The 15,027-nt window shown below is 39.7% G+C and overlaps 1 protein-coding gene and 1 non-coding gene across 14 annotated transcripts in view; one reads left to right on the top strand and one right to left on the bottom strand.

Annotated features, from left to right (window-relative positions):
- The window catches only part of RNF144B (ring finger protein 144B), a 206,887-nt gene that overhangs the window by 76,417 nt on the left and 115,443 nt on the right, over nt 1-15,027 (bottom strand). For 12 of the 13 annotated variants that reach the window (XM_074398493.1, XM_074398492.1, XM_074398494.1 and 9 more), the window contains one exon: nt 5,073-5,273. In XM_074398493.1, coding sequence (XP_074254594.1) covers nt 5,073-5,273 — 201 coding nt within the window. Of the gene's footprint in view, nt 1-5,072; nt 5,274-6,552; nt 14,027-15,027 lie in introns of those variants that run through there. The other variant, XM_039462732.2, reaches the window with a different exon arrangement.
- LOC120361204 (small nucleolar RNA U13) lies at nt 2,702-2,803 on the top strand. Its single transcript, XR_005577546.1, has one exon. It is a non-coding gene; the product is annotated as a small nucleolar RNA U13 (small nucleolar RNA).

Genomic DNA, 15,027 nt, shown 5'->3' with positions numbered 1-15,027 from the left:
TGTGCTCATCTATTTACTGTCAAAGTTGTTTTGACGCTTTTTTTTCCCCTGTAAGTCCTAATTCTAGATCTTTAAGCATTCAAAGTCACACTTTGAACAAATCCAAAAGAGGCATTTCTCTCTATCCTAATTGCTAATCTTCGGATATCTCAGAATAGTAGGGAGGTTACAATTACTTACATAACCACCTTTTTATAAAAGACTAGTGAGAGAGCCAGTCAAATCATTACAGGCTTTGCTTTCTCTGAAATCTTTTTGAAGAACATAATAGCTCAGCACACTGATGGATCCTGGGAAAGAAAGGTTGGTATTATCAACTTCTCCCTCCCTCCATCTGACAAAGAAACTAAGGTTTAGAAAAGCCAAACGACTTGCCCCAAATCCATACATCATCAAATGACAAAGCCTGAACTTGAGCTTGGGTCCGATCATCTCCGTATCTGCATTCTAACACACCATGCTATACTGTAAGGGAGGAACAGAGGCAAGCGTAGGAAAGTGGCCTTCCTTTCTCCTAATGCAGATAACAGTTAGAACCCAGGAAAGATCCACTACAGATTCATGCTTCATTTGAAAGTTACCAAACTGTGTGTGCACATACACGCTGCAAATCCTCCCAAACTGTAAATGTCTCTGCTGTGGTTTGGATATGGTTTTTCTGTCCCGATCAAAATTCACAGTGAAATTTGATACCCAGTGCGGTAGTGTTGCGAGGTAGTCCTAGTCGGGGAATGGCTTAGCATCACTCTCTGGGTAGTGGCTGACTTCTGGCTCTGGTGAGAATGAATTAGTTCTTGTGGGAATGAATTATTAATAGTTCCTGCCAGAGTGAGTTGTTATAAAGCCAGGATGCCCCTTGGGTTTTGTCTCTTTGCACACGTCCACTGTCCCTTTGACCTTCTCTGCTGTGTTTTGACCTAGCATGAGATCCTCACCAGAAGCCAAGGAGATGCCAGCACCATGCTTCTCTAACTTCCTACCTGCAAAACTGTGAGCTCAATAAACCTTTTTTTTTTTTTTTTTCATAAATTACCTAGCTTCTCTATTCTGTTATAGCAACATAAAATGGACTAACACAGTGTCCCAAACCAACTGTGGGCTTTTCTTAAAGGTCACCGACAGGCCCCAAAGGAAAGAAGGGCTTGGTCTAAAATGTTTTATATTTCCTCTCACTTTTTAAACATTGGAAAATCCATTTGGCTCCAAGAAATGAATAGTAAAAGGTGTTCTAACTACCCAGAGCCAATAGAACGTAATGGAAAAAAGGCAAGAACATGGCTGGACTTTATTTTCTTTTTGCTTAGCACATCCTGCGTTTAATCTGAAAGGTAAATAGGCCATGCCCAACATACCGACTCTTTTCAGGTGAAATTATCCAGGTTATAAAAACAAGCAATAACTGTGTTTTCACTATTCCTTAATTCATGGCTGACAGAATCACTTCTAAAATAAATAAGAAGCAAATATTGTACATAAGGGAGCAACTCCACAAATTTCCATTACTTGCATAACTGACTTGTGAATTTATTTCATTTGAATTAACATTGTGTGGCATTATCTAAAGGAATGTGTTGCAAATCCAGAAGAGGAAAGTTGGAATTTTCATATTTAGGTTATTTAAATATATAGGCAAAAGAGAGGGAGGGAGAGACAAACACTCTTTGCATATCATTAATAGACCAACATCCCTGAGATATTTCACCTTCAAATTAGAAGAAGTAATTATGCTGCATCTCCCTCTCTATAACCCCAAGATATCAACCTCTTTGGTTCTATAATACACCTCATGTTCTATGACATCCGTCATGCCAGTGAGAGCTATGCCCATTTTTTCCTGTATAAAGCTTTTCTTGCTTTATATTACATTTTATTCTACATATTATAGCTGAGCAAATAGTCTAACAGAAACCATCTTCACAGCCAGAACATCCTTTAACAAGAACCTAGATAATACTGATGGCTTATTTAAAGCAAAAACTATCACATTCCTTTCCCTAGATGTCATTTAAATAAAAATTTACCAACATGAAACAATTTAAAGCAGTGTTCTTCAGAGCTCCGGTTGTGGGCGAGTTAATAGATGTTCCACTCAAAAGGGTGGCATGGTCAAATGGAAAGCCTTCATCAGGAGAAGCTAAACAGGACCCCCCTGCTTTCCCTTTAACCACAAGATTTTACAGAGCCTCTAAAATGAAAATCTGCCTTACATCCCTCCTAGAAAGGAACAGAAGAACGTTGCAGTGTCCAAGCTAATTCGACTATGTAACATTTCAAAGCTCTGTTTCCCAGAGCTGGTGGTCCATGGAACATACTTGGGTTGGGGGCACATCTATTTAAAGACCAGGTCTTCCAGATGACAAGAAAATAACGGATTCATATGCAATGGTCAAGTCAGATATGCCACATCTGTCCCTTCTGCACACCCAGAGTACACTGCACCCCCCATTTGGAGCACTAGTGATGGATCCTAGCACCTTCATTTTACACAGAGAAACCAGAGGCCCAAAGGGGTTAATCATGTGCCCAATTACACAGCTGAGTTGGGGTAGAGCTGGAATTGGAGTGTGGTGATCTTGGAAACAAATAAACAAACAAAAGCTAGGTTCACAGCAAATTGGCCAGGGATGCCTCTTACAGAGGTCAGGACAATGATAGAATACTGTTAAATCTTTACTACATCGAAGAAAATACACCAGTATAGACGCTTTTGTAGTCCAAAAGCATGATGATTGGCTTCTCACAGTCACGTGAGATATGCCTCCCTAAAACCTTGTCACACCATAAGGACATTACCTGGCTGACATGAAAAGAAAAAAACATATACATTATGTATGTCAGTATATACCAGCATAACATCAAATCCAGCAGGAAGATCATTACATGTGAATACTCTTTGGGGCAGAGGGGTGGTTCTCAGTAAAACCGTTTTAAAGATATGGTAGGCACAAACAATTGGGAGATGTCATCCAATCCTATTTAAAAGTGGAAGTCAGTAGTATGTGGCGTATGAAAAAGTTACAAATTTCTTTTCAGTCTCGAAAACACAAAACGTTTGACATCTGTAATACAGATGCAAATTAAAGTCTGGGAAGTATTAGACACATCTTTAAGTCATTCTTCAAAAAAGAAGAAATAAATATCTAACCAAAAAAAAGTTAGAGCAGTATTTCAGTTGAGTCTGATTCATGTTGCAATTTTACAGACACTAATGTAATCGTACATCGCTTACCATTTTGGCAGCTCATAGGTAATAGGGTAAGAGGACGCCAGGGAAAGTTAATGTTTCATGGTGCAAAAAGGTCCAAAATTGAGGGGTACTAAAAATATTAAGCTATTTGACTTCCTGCTTTTGAGCACTCCCTAACAATGAGGAAGCGTGAATCTGGATGATGAAATAAGCTAATCGTACTAACTCCTACACTGGAATTGCTGAAAGAGAAATGAGAAGCAGCCATGCTGTTTTTAATCAGGAACTAAAAATCTACTGAAGCAATAAGACAGTGTTACTTCCCTGCGAAGATGAAATACAACCTTCACCCGTGTTATCTGCCCAGTGTTGATGCAGAAACATGAATTCTGCACTATTAAATGTCATAGCAAAAACTGAATTCTTTTAAACAGCAGTAATCCTCAACAAAATATCTGCATCTCAGTTTTCACCAAATGTTGCTTCTGACTCATTTGTTTCAAGAATTAGCAAGGGTCTGCAGCAAGGTTGAGAAAGCCAGAGAAGTAATTGTTTTGAAGGACAGCCTTCAGAAACAAAGCAAGACCAAAGGAAACTGAAGTTGCTCTGAGATGAGGAGGCCATTTCTCTACTTCCTGTAAACAAACAAGAGGAAGGAGAAACAGTACAAACATTACTCCTCAGCAAGGCTGACTTCTGACCACCTTATTTAAAACAGCAACATCCTCTCAGCCCTGAACTCCTACATAACTTTCTTGGATAGACTATAAGCTCCTAAAAGCAAGAAACATAGCTCGGTTTTGTTTCCTTAACTGATAAATCCTGGTGTCTAGAAACATTCCTGGGACATAGTTCCTGCTTAACAGATATCTGTTGATTAAATGAACAAACAATGCTATTTTCTGTCACAGAACCCTACAGGAACTCTACTTCCTATCTTTATACCTTCACCAACCAACCTTCAAGGAAAAGTGGCAGTGAAGACCACAGGTATTGATACCAGGTGTCACACTAAAAGGGGTAAGCCCACTTCTGGACATCTATAGGGCTCTGATTAAGTGGAATAAAAAGCATTCATCATATTGTGAAAACAGAATAAAAGGAGCTATGACACAATATAATTTCTACCATGTGCTTTGTGGAAGATGAACAAGTAAACGAATGAAAATTCAGTAGATAAAGTACATTGCTGCCGGGCGCAGTGGCTCACACCTGTAATCCCAGCACTTTGGGAGGCCGAGGTGGGTGGATCACGAGGTCAAGAGATCGAGACCATCCTGGTCAACATGGTGAAACCCAATCTCTACTAAAAATACAAAAAATTAGCTGGGCATGGTGGCGCATGCCTGTAATCCCAGCTACTCAGGAGGCTAAGGCAGGAGAATTGCCTGAACCCAGGAGGCGGAGGTTGCAGTTAGCTGAGATGGTGCCATTGCACTCCAGCCTGGGTAACAAGAGCAAAGATCTGTCTCAAAAAAAAAAAAAAAAGTACATTGCTACCTGACTTCTCCATCATTCAAAATACCTGGTGAGTTTCTTATAGGTGGTACTTACCTACAGAATAAAAAATAAATTTTTCTATTCTGTTCCATAGCTACAGTTAACTACAGAATAGAAAATAAGTTCCATACCTTGAACCTTAACAGACAGACTATTCAACCAATAATTAAATTTCAAACACACATTATACTTACCTAGAACAGGTAAACCCATGATTAACCATTTGAGATACTATTTGGAAATAGATTCAAATATGAAATGCTTTCCAAAGCAGGATCATATTGCAGCAAAGTTCTGGCTCCTCAATAAACTGCAGAAATACATCCCACTTTTATAATTTTTCCCAATGTATTTTCTCATAGTGAAAGCATCAAGGAAAACTTACAGCTGTACAAAAGATGCACTGGCATTCCTGGAGTGTGGTCATCTTGTCCAGAGACTGCTCACACAGACAGAGTTTGCAAGTGATGAGCGGGGCCAGAGCCAGGTCTCCAGCAGTGGAATTTTCAGCCGTCATGGTGAGATAGTGGAGCCTACCAGCTGAGCCCATCAGCCTGTCTTCAACTTTCTTCAGTCTCCTCAATCCCTATAAAAGGTCCAAAGCAGAAAATATTATATGGATTGATACAGCTCTTGTTTAGCCAACACATCAGGAGGCCAGTGATCAAATTCTCACCCTCGGTTATCCCTAAACTTACAGCAAATGCATTTCTGAGAACCACGGGCTAGAGAGTGTGCTACCTTGGCAAGGTGTCCCTGAAGTCCTGAAATTTAAGCTGACCTCATGGTCCTGATTCACATCATATGTGTTACGGAAATGAAAACACCACTGTGGTGAGGTGGGAATGAGGAGATGTTGGTCAAACTTACAAAGTTTCATGTAGACAAAATGAGTAAGTTCTGGGGAGTCTCATACAGCATGGTGACTAGGGTGAGTAATAATATACTATATACTTGAAAATGGCCAACAGATTTTAAATGATCTCACCACACACACACAAAAAAAATGAGAAGTGATAATGTTTATTAGCTTGATTTAAGTATTTCACAATGCATATGCATAGCAAAACGCCACACTGTATACTGCAAGTATATATAATTTGTCAATTATACCTCAATAAAGCTGAGGAGGGGAATACCACTATGAGCAAACATATCATTTAGGAGTTGCATCACTACAGTCAATTCAACGGACTCAAAAAGTACTTAAAAATAGAATGTCACTCAAAAAGTTAAACAAAGAGGTAACGTATGATCCAGCAATTCCTCTTCTGGGTATATGCTTAAAAGACCAAAAGTAGAATCTCAAAGAGATATTTGTACACCCATGCTCATAGCAACATTATTCACAATAGCCAAATGGTTGAAGCGACCCAAGTATCCATCAAGAATGAGGCTGGGTGCAATGGCTCATGCCAGTAATCACAGCACTGTGGGACACCAAGGCAGGTGGATCACTTGAGGTCAGGAGTTCAAGACCAGCCTGGGCAACATGGTGAAACCCCATGTCTACTAAAAATACAAAATTAGCCAGGCATGGTGGCATGTGTCTGTAATCCTAGCTACTTGGGACGCTGAGACGGAACAATCGCTGGAACCTGGGAGGCAGAGGTTTCAAGTTAGCCTTAATTGTGCCACTGCACTCCAGCCCTGGTGACAGAATGAAACTTCGTCTCAAAAAAAAAAAAAAAGAAAAGAAAATGAAAACCAAAAAAAAACAGAAGAATGAACAAAATGTGGCATATACATACAATGGAATAAAAAGAAATAAAATTCTGACACATGTTAACAACATGGATGAACCTTGACATCATGCTAACTAAAACAGACCAGACAGAAAATCAAATATTATATAATCCACTTACATGAGGTACCTAGAGTAGTCAAATTCTGAGAGACAAAAAGTAGCATAGAGGTTCCCAGGGGCTGGTGAGAGGGAGAAATGAAGAGTGATTGTGGGTTACTTTTTTCCCTAGAGACAGGGTGTCTCTCTGTTGTCCAGGCTCGAGTGCAGTGCCACAATTACAGTTCACTGCAGTCTCGAACTCCTGGGCTCACATGAACCACCTGCCTCCACCGCCCAAGTACCTGGGACCACAGGAGGTGGAAGCAGGTACACCTCCTCACCTGGCATGTCTAACGGGTACAGAGTTTCTGCTTGGGATGATGAAATAATTGTTTTCCTCATTTTATAGATTAATTGTGGTACTGAGAAGTTAGGTAATCTGCCCAAGTTCTCAGAGCTTGTGCATGGCAGAGGAGAATACAAACCTCAACCTTCTGAGGCCACCAAGCCCAGTGCCAGATCCATTACACCAGAGCTGCCTTACGTGGATATCACATGTACACATGAAGCTGGGAAAGGGAGGAGAAAGGGGAAGGGAAAGAGAAAGAGTTCAAGTCCATGACCACAGCTATCCTTAAGGTCCCTAAAGTTGTACAGGAGCAAAATGTGACTCCACACATGGCATGACTATGGGAAAAGGTATTTTTAGACTGAAAAATAAAAACTACACCCTAAGTTCTTCCACTAGATTGTTTTTACTCTGAATCTTTATCTTTAAAAGAGACTAAATAATTGTGAAAATAATTTCCCTACATATTCATATTTTATATCACATCAGAAAGCTTCATGTCCTGATTAAACAAAAGCAAAATCCTATAGTTTTTACTGTTTTTAAAGAGTAGCCAATTCTAATAAATTCTGCCATAGAAATAATTGCAAATAGGCCAGGCACAGTGGCTCACACCTGTAATCCCAGCACTTTGGGTGGCCGAGGCGGGTGGATCATGAGGTCAGGAGTTCAAGACCAGCCTGGCCAAGATGGTGAAACATCATCTCTACTAAAAATACAAAAATTAGCTGGGCGTGGTGGCAGGTGCCTGTAATTCCAGCTACTCAGGAGGCTGAGACAGAGAATTGCTGGAACCTGGCAGGCAGAGGTTGCAGTGAGTCAAGATTACGCCACTACACTCCAGCCTGGGCGACAGAGTGAGACTCCGTTTCAAAAAAAGAAAAAATAAATAATAGCAAATATACCTCCCCACTACAAGAAAGAAACTCTTTTCCTCTTCATTTTCGGGCAAAAGAAATTACATGTATGTAATTTGCTACCTAGTCCCACAATAGCTTAAGTCTCAATATGTAAGTACAAAAGTAATAAAACAAGTAGGTGAAAAACAAATTCAATTAGATGGAAAGGTAAAAAAATAATGAGATATTTGCTTGTCAGTTTGTCCACTTTCATTTTAAGTCATACCAGAAAGTCAACAATTACTAACTCTAGCAACCTGAAGCACTTGGTCACCTACTCCCAGTACCCAGTACCAGAAGACTTGATTCCAAGTAATTAAAAACCATGTCTTCCACATGTTTCCACGTTTCCATGTGGAAGACATGTTTTTTCTTGGCAAAGGTCCAATAAGGTTCAAGACACACTGTTCTTCTTCTATTAACTACTGAGGAGCTATCAACCAAGAGCAAATTAAATTCAAATAGACCTGCACCTCGAATTCAGGATTTTGAGTTTCTTTAAAAACCTCTCTTTAGGATCAATATCAGCATAAACATGAATGATTTTACCTCTTCCTTCTTCCCAGTTCATACTTAAACACCTGGCATTAGCTTGCGTCTCCAATACTCCCCAGCTCACAGCACACAGTCCCACCAGCTTCCCTAACTTCAGTCTTTCATCTCTACATTCTCAACACTGATGCACTGCTTAATCAGCTTTCTTTCAAGAGAAATCCCAAGTAAATCAACAAGAAATGTAGGTAGTAAATGCTTCCAGAGTAGGGGAAAGGAGAAATGACACAGGCCAGAACCATCCCACACTCCAAATGTCAAATACACTTAGCCGTTTGGAGAAAGCTGTGTGAAGAGCCAAGTCTGATGTTCTGACCTCGCGAGAGTTCTGGGTGCTCTTCAAGAAATCCAGGTATTTCTCAGTCTTATTTATTATTTTTAGGAGACATTTAACAGGCCAAAGTTTTAATGTACTCTTGAAAAACAAAGACATAATTGGATACCTCTTAGAAATTAATTGGATACTCCTGAAAGACATATTGGATTCCTCTAATACTTCAATTATTATCCATACTTAAATACTTATATCGGATATTCGTAGAAATAGTCCTCTTTTGAAGGTAGAACTAGAAACTGTGGCAATCAAGGCCATGTGAAAAATAATTGTCTCTTACTAGAAACAGTACGTTAAGTTTGTACCTTAAAACTAAGGCGTTACATGCCTATAGGCTATGAAGTCAAAGTTATAAAAAATATATGTTATATGTAAAAATATTTTCATGTAGAAAAGCCTTTACATAGCAGAGATGTGTTTTGTTTAAAAAATTCCAAGCATTCCAAACAGGCAGGACTTGTGACTCGGTGACAGAGAAGAAAAAAGTTACATCATTTTACCTCTTTGAGATGTCAACAATCCAAAATGATTCTTCAAAAAGTGTTTTATTTTTCTGTGTACACCACCAATTCCCTAAAGCAATGGCTCTCAGATATTTTTTCAAGCAATGAGCTTTCTAAAAAACAAAAATCTTGGTCAAACCACCACTGTATAAAACAGATTCAGGTAGACACGTGCTGGCACCCAACAGTGGGTGTCCAGAGCCAGTCCCCCTTGACTTTCCCCACTCAGTAGCCCCCCAGGAACCATCACAGAAGCCTAAACCTGCATCACGCACAGATTTAAAACTAACCCATTATTGTCACTTTGGGCAAAACCAACAATGAATGTTTAAAAAGTGAATGACATGCAATGAGCACTTTATTAAAAAAAAAAAAAGAGAGAGAATATCAAACCAGAAATCCTTTCACCATTGATTCATTGCAAAAGGAGCTCTTCAAGCAGTTAATAGGAGACTCTGGAAAGCGTCTAATGAATTGCCCCACGCTTGAGATGCCTGTCAATGGCTCCAAGATTTCCTTGCATTTCTTCCTTTGTGTCATTTTAAGATTCACTGGTCTTCATAACATGAAACCCCTAATACTAGAGCCTCTTGAAGCTCAGAACATTTGATAACACACATCCAGCTCCTCCTGTCCCTCCCATCAGGCCACAACTTCATAGGGGCACAGGCAATTCATACCTACTCCCCTCCAGATTTCAAGAAAAGTCTTCATTCCAGAGAGAGGCTAACTCACTCTTACTGGGTTGTTCAACTTGTTCAGCTTCATACCTCACATTTCTACCAGAAATAAGAAAGTGACTTGCATTACCCACCCTACCACTTGATTTTAAAAGGTAACAATTATCATTATTTTGACAGCGATTACAGATATGACTGTGCCTCTCACTGAGTTTCAAGAACTTTTGAATTTTGGCAGAGAATGCAAGGGACACTTTGGAAAGAAGAGAAATCTGGGTCAGGCATGGTGGCTTACGCCTGTAATCCCAACACTTTGGGAAGCAAAGGAGGGTGGCTTGCCTGAGGTCAGGAGTTCAAGACCAGCCTGGCCAACATAACGAAACCCCATCTCTACTAAAAATACAAAAAATTAGCTGGGCATGGTAGTGGGTGCCTGTAATCCCAGCTACTCAGGAGGCTGAGGCAGGAGAATCCCTTGAACCAGGGAGGCAAAAGTAGCAGTGAGCTGAGATCAGGCCACTACACTCCAGCCTGGGGAACAAGAATGAAACTCCATCTCAAAAAAAAAAAAAAAAAAAAGAAGAGAAATCTGACAACTGCCTTCAGGTTTAGGCATTCTACGGTTGGTAGCAGGTATCACTTGCTTACATATACCTAATAATAGAACAAGACAGATTGGCTGGGCCATTTAAGAAAGGAAAGCCACACTAAAGCGTCGGAGTTTGAACTAAATTACCAGGAAAGGAGAACCAGCAGCTCTACCTGTGTCTCTCCTACTATAAAGTGTTCATTGTATGAGAAGCAAGTACTATCTGATAGGAAAGAACAGGAAAGTCACCTTTTCCCTCATGCGTTTTCATCAGAATTGCCAAAGAAAGAAATACTTCAGCAAGGGATGTATAAGGAATGTTCATATTCTGCTGATGGCCTGAAAAAGCAATCTCAATCTGCTCCAAAAATGTAAATGATGGGAAAGCCAACATTCAAAGTACTTTTTTTTTCTTTCTTTTTTTTGGCAGTAGGGAAGGAGTCTCGATCTGTCGCCCATGCCGGAGTGAAGTAATGTGATCTCAGCTCACTGCAACCTCCTCCTCCAGGGTTCAAGTGATTCTCCTGCTTCAGCCTTCCAAGTAGCTGGGATTTCAGGTGCCCGCCACCAAGCCTGGTTAATTTTTGTGTTTTTAGTAGAGACAGGGTTTCACCATGTTGGCCAGGGTGGTCTTGAACTCCTGACTTCATGTGATCTGCCCACGTCAGTCTCCCAAAGTGCTGAGATTACAGGCATGAACCACCACACCCAGCCATTCAAAGTTGTGTTTTTGTTTTGTTTTGTTTTGTTGAGACAGAGTCAGGCTCTGTTGCCCAGGCTGGAATTGCAGTGGTGCAATCTCAGCTCACTGCAACCTCCACCTCCCGGGTTCCAGCAATTCTTCTGCCTCAGCCTCCTGAGTAGCTGGGACTATAGGCGTGTACCACCACATGCGGCTAATTTTTGTATTTTTAGTAGAGACAGGGTTTCACTATATTGATCAGGCAGGCTGGTCTCAAACTCCTGACCTCATGATCCACCTGCCTCAGCCTCCCAAAGTGCTAGGATTACAGGCATGACCCACTGTGCTTGGCCATTCAAAGCATTTTTAACCAATGTAGTTTATGTCTGTTTGACTATCCAAAATCAACAGTTATTCCCTTGCCCAAAAAGATAGTGTAATTGGAAAGAATAATGTTTTATTAGGATACTTATCCTAATTATTATTGGGACATTCATTCCTAATTATTTTGGAATTTTTACATCATTATGCAGAAACTTTAAAATTTGGAGAAATTGCTAAAGCACAACTAAAGAGACTAAGAAATAGAATGCTACTAAAATGAATCAACTAGATATTACTGATGTCACAGGATATTAATGTAAATAAAAGTCCAGTTGATCTGCACTGAGGTCTTAATCCCAAGCTATGCTATGATAGTCTAGGAGTTACTCAAGAACACGAAACAAAGTAGAAGAGAAGACATATGAATAGTCTAACATGTTTATAAGCCCTTGCGAGACATGGAGTCATCACTGTGAAGTAGCTGCAATAACAGGTATGAATGCATCAATGTGGGAGGGAGGTAGCAAAGAAGAAAGTTTTCAGGAAGGGCAGCTGGTGACGAAGAAAGGCTGAAGGGTTGCCTTGTATAATGCAGATACATTCTCCAGAAGCTAATATTCTAATAAAGCAGAAAAAAAAAAGCAGCCATCTAAAGTCGCATCCTTGTCTTGTTAGGAAAGCTCTCCCAATACCAGCTAAGAACACACCAGGCAACCAGTTCCCACTCGACACAATCTGAAAATCGGCATTATGTTGATCTTGGTACTTCTGCCCAATAGAGTGGTTTAGTTAGCTACTGGTTCATGTTCCTAACAGAAACTATTAGTGACCCAAATGGTACTGACTGAATCTAATAAAGTGCTGACCATTATCAGCAATTAGCTGACATTCCACACTAAAGACAATCTAAATACAATGGCAGGTGACCTGCTGGTTGGCAGCAGCAGCAAGAACAATGAAGGAGGCGAGGTAATGGTAGACCTCCTCTGTGGCCAGTGTTGTAGCTCTGCTCTCTGCTTGCACCTTCAAGGTCATTCAAGGACAAGATGAACCAGCATACATCCTTCCAATCAGAAAAACAGTTCCAAAGCATCCCCTAAGAGGACATGAGCCAACAGAAACACAGACTGCCCCACTTGTAGTTAGGGAAATGCAATTACTGAAATATATTGTATATCTATTAATTACTGTTTAAAAGAATAATGCTCAAAGCCAATGAGTACATACATGGTATCGCCCATGAGATACGTTGTCATTACTTGAAAAAATAAAAGCGATTAGAAAATATTCTCTAACACAAGCAAAACTAGGAAATACTTAGGTCTTAGATGTGAGGAAGTAAATATTCACCTATTCAGGCTCTGTGAGGTAGCAGTGTTATAAAAACACTGTTTATCACTGTGCCTCCTGCCGTAGGGAAGAGGACTTCTGTTTTCTCTCTACTGCTTCATGGTTTAAAGTGCTCAAAAAGCACTTTAGTCTACAATTCCTTAGTTTCAACATCGTCATCTCAACAGTTTCTAGGATGGCAATGAGATCACAACTTTGTAACTTGGAGACTATTACCTTCTAAAAATGGAGCTGATATGCAAATATATCCCTATTAACCTTTTTTGTGGGTAAAAAAAGCAGGCACTTCATCGGGAAGAAGAAGCATCTTAAAGTATCAGCAAGAACTGTTTTCTGAACAGTCTCTTTGCTGTTTGAAATTAGGTTACGGAAAAAGTCCATTACAATGAATTTAGTGAGATCTAGTATTTTTTCCTGCAAATGTCAACAATATGCCAGCACTGTCAACAATCTACATGACACTGTGGTAAGCTAACTCCAAATCCTACAGAGGAGAGAACATCTGGCACATCTGCAAAATGCTGCTCCTTTTTCTTAAAAGCACATTTCTTTCTTCTTGCCTTCTTTCCATGTTCTCATTATGCTACAGAGTAAGGCCCAAGAGGTGGAAATCCATTCCCAATTTTCCTAACAATATAAACTTATCAAAGAAGGTAGGAGTGCATATGAGCATAATAGCTCAATGATATTTTTGGCATGGCAATTTTGCATTCATCATGGTAGCTGCCTCTTCAATATCACCCCTGCGTCTTGCCCACTCCTGTTTTAATCAGTGGTTCCCTGCCTCCTACAATTATTCACACAGCCCTGCAAAATAATTTTCTTCCCTCTGCCTGGCATAACAACAAAGCTCAGAAGCAGGAAGGAACACTACTTAAAGGCAGGTCAGACAATGATGTAATTAACCGATCAAGGAGAAGTGGCATTTCAAACAGCCTTACAGAGCAAGAGCCAGGTGGATTTCTCAGGTCAGGACGTTACCAGGAAACCAGACCCGCTAAAGCACAAATATCCAAATCAAAATTTTTTTTTCAAATGAATAAAAGCATGTGCCAATATTACCCCCTCCTGTGAAAGTTAAAAGTTTCATATAGAAATTTTAATTAGAGACAATTGGAAACCCATTTGGAAGAGGAATCTTCATCCCACCTGAGCAAAGCGCAAGTGTAAACCTTTGTATGTCTTTGCCAATTAATTTCCTGTAACAGGAATTTATCATGGAGGAAACAAAGTCAACACACAAACAACAAATTCTACACATTAGGTGCTAGAGATATAAAGGTGATTAAACCCAGCTCCTACCTATTAAGAGTCAACTAGTTGAGGAGGTTGCCAACAGAGGATTTCATATAATCATATGCAGGAGAATGTATGGGTTTATGGTTTCAGCCACAAGTCCAACAGAGAAATGGGTTGTCTTTTTCTGTCTTCCCAAGAAAAACAAAGAACAAGTTGACGAAGGGCTGAGACTCAAACTCATAACTTCAAAAGAATTAAAAAATAATAGGACACAGCTTTCAAAGCATGCTCCTAATAAATACTACAAGCCACATGATCAGAAGTATCTCCAGCTATGAATATGAAAAGTGTATTTCACTTAGATTGTTGTGTTTTGAATTCAAGAAAGAGATTTGATCATAGAGGAGAAGCTCCTCATTCCACGTTGTAGAACCACTGGTCATTTTCACTCTAATATACACTTATCAATTTTTTAATAACCACTACGGTATGACGCATCAGGTTCCAAAGTACTCGCTGACTAGGTAAATAGCAAATGCCAAAGTTAATAAAACTAAAACTTTAGTCCAAGACCTCCCACATACACCTAAAGGTAAAAAATGTAAATTACAATATTTATATAAATTAACTTATGTGTTCCATACCTCTTCAGTTACTTAATGATCAAATGGTCAGTGTAACAGTGCCAAAAATATTAAGATGACTGAGATGACAAACATCAAAGTACTTTTTATAATCTGCCAAAGCAACACGAATTAAGAACTATCACTCTAGTACCAAGTCACTTTCGAGCTTATGAGAATTTCTTCAGGACAGAAACCACCCCTTAAGCCATCTTTACATCCTAGCATCTAACATAGCACCTAGCAAATCATAGTCACTCAGTAACACAGTGGTTAATTTTTCTGATTGTACAAGGAGGAGAGAAAGGCCTGGTTCTCATCTGTATTCACTTCCAGAAATTCACAAGCTAGAAATATTGACAATTGGTAGTAGGTAAGGAGCATCTGTAAATTAAGGTAGGCACCCCTGAAAGAAATGTTTCAGTATTTA

Source organism: Saimiri boliviensis, chromosome 4, assembly GCF_048565385.1.
Source record: "Saimiri boliviensis isolate mSaiBol1 chromosome 4, mSaiBol1.pri, whole genome shotgun sequence".
NCBI lineage: Eukaryota > Metazoa > Chordata > Mammalia > Primates > Cebidae > Saimiri > Saimiri boliviensis.
Note: the sequence above shows the minus strand (reverse complement) of the source record. Positions and strands in the feature narration are given on the sequence as shown.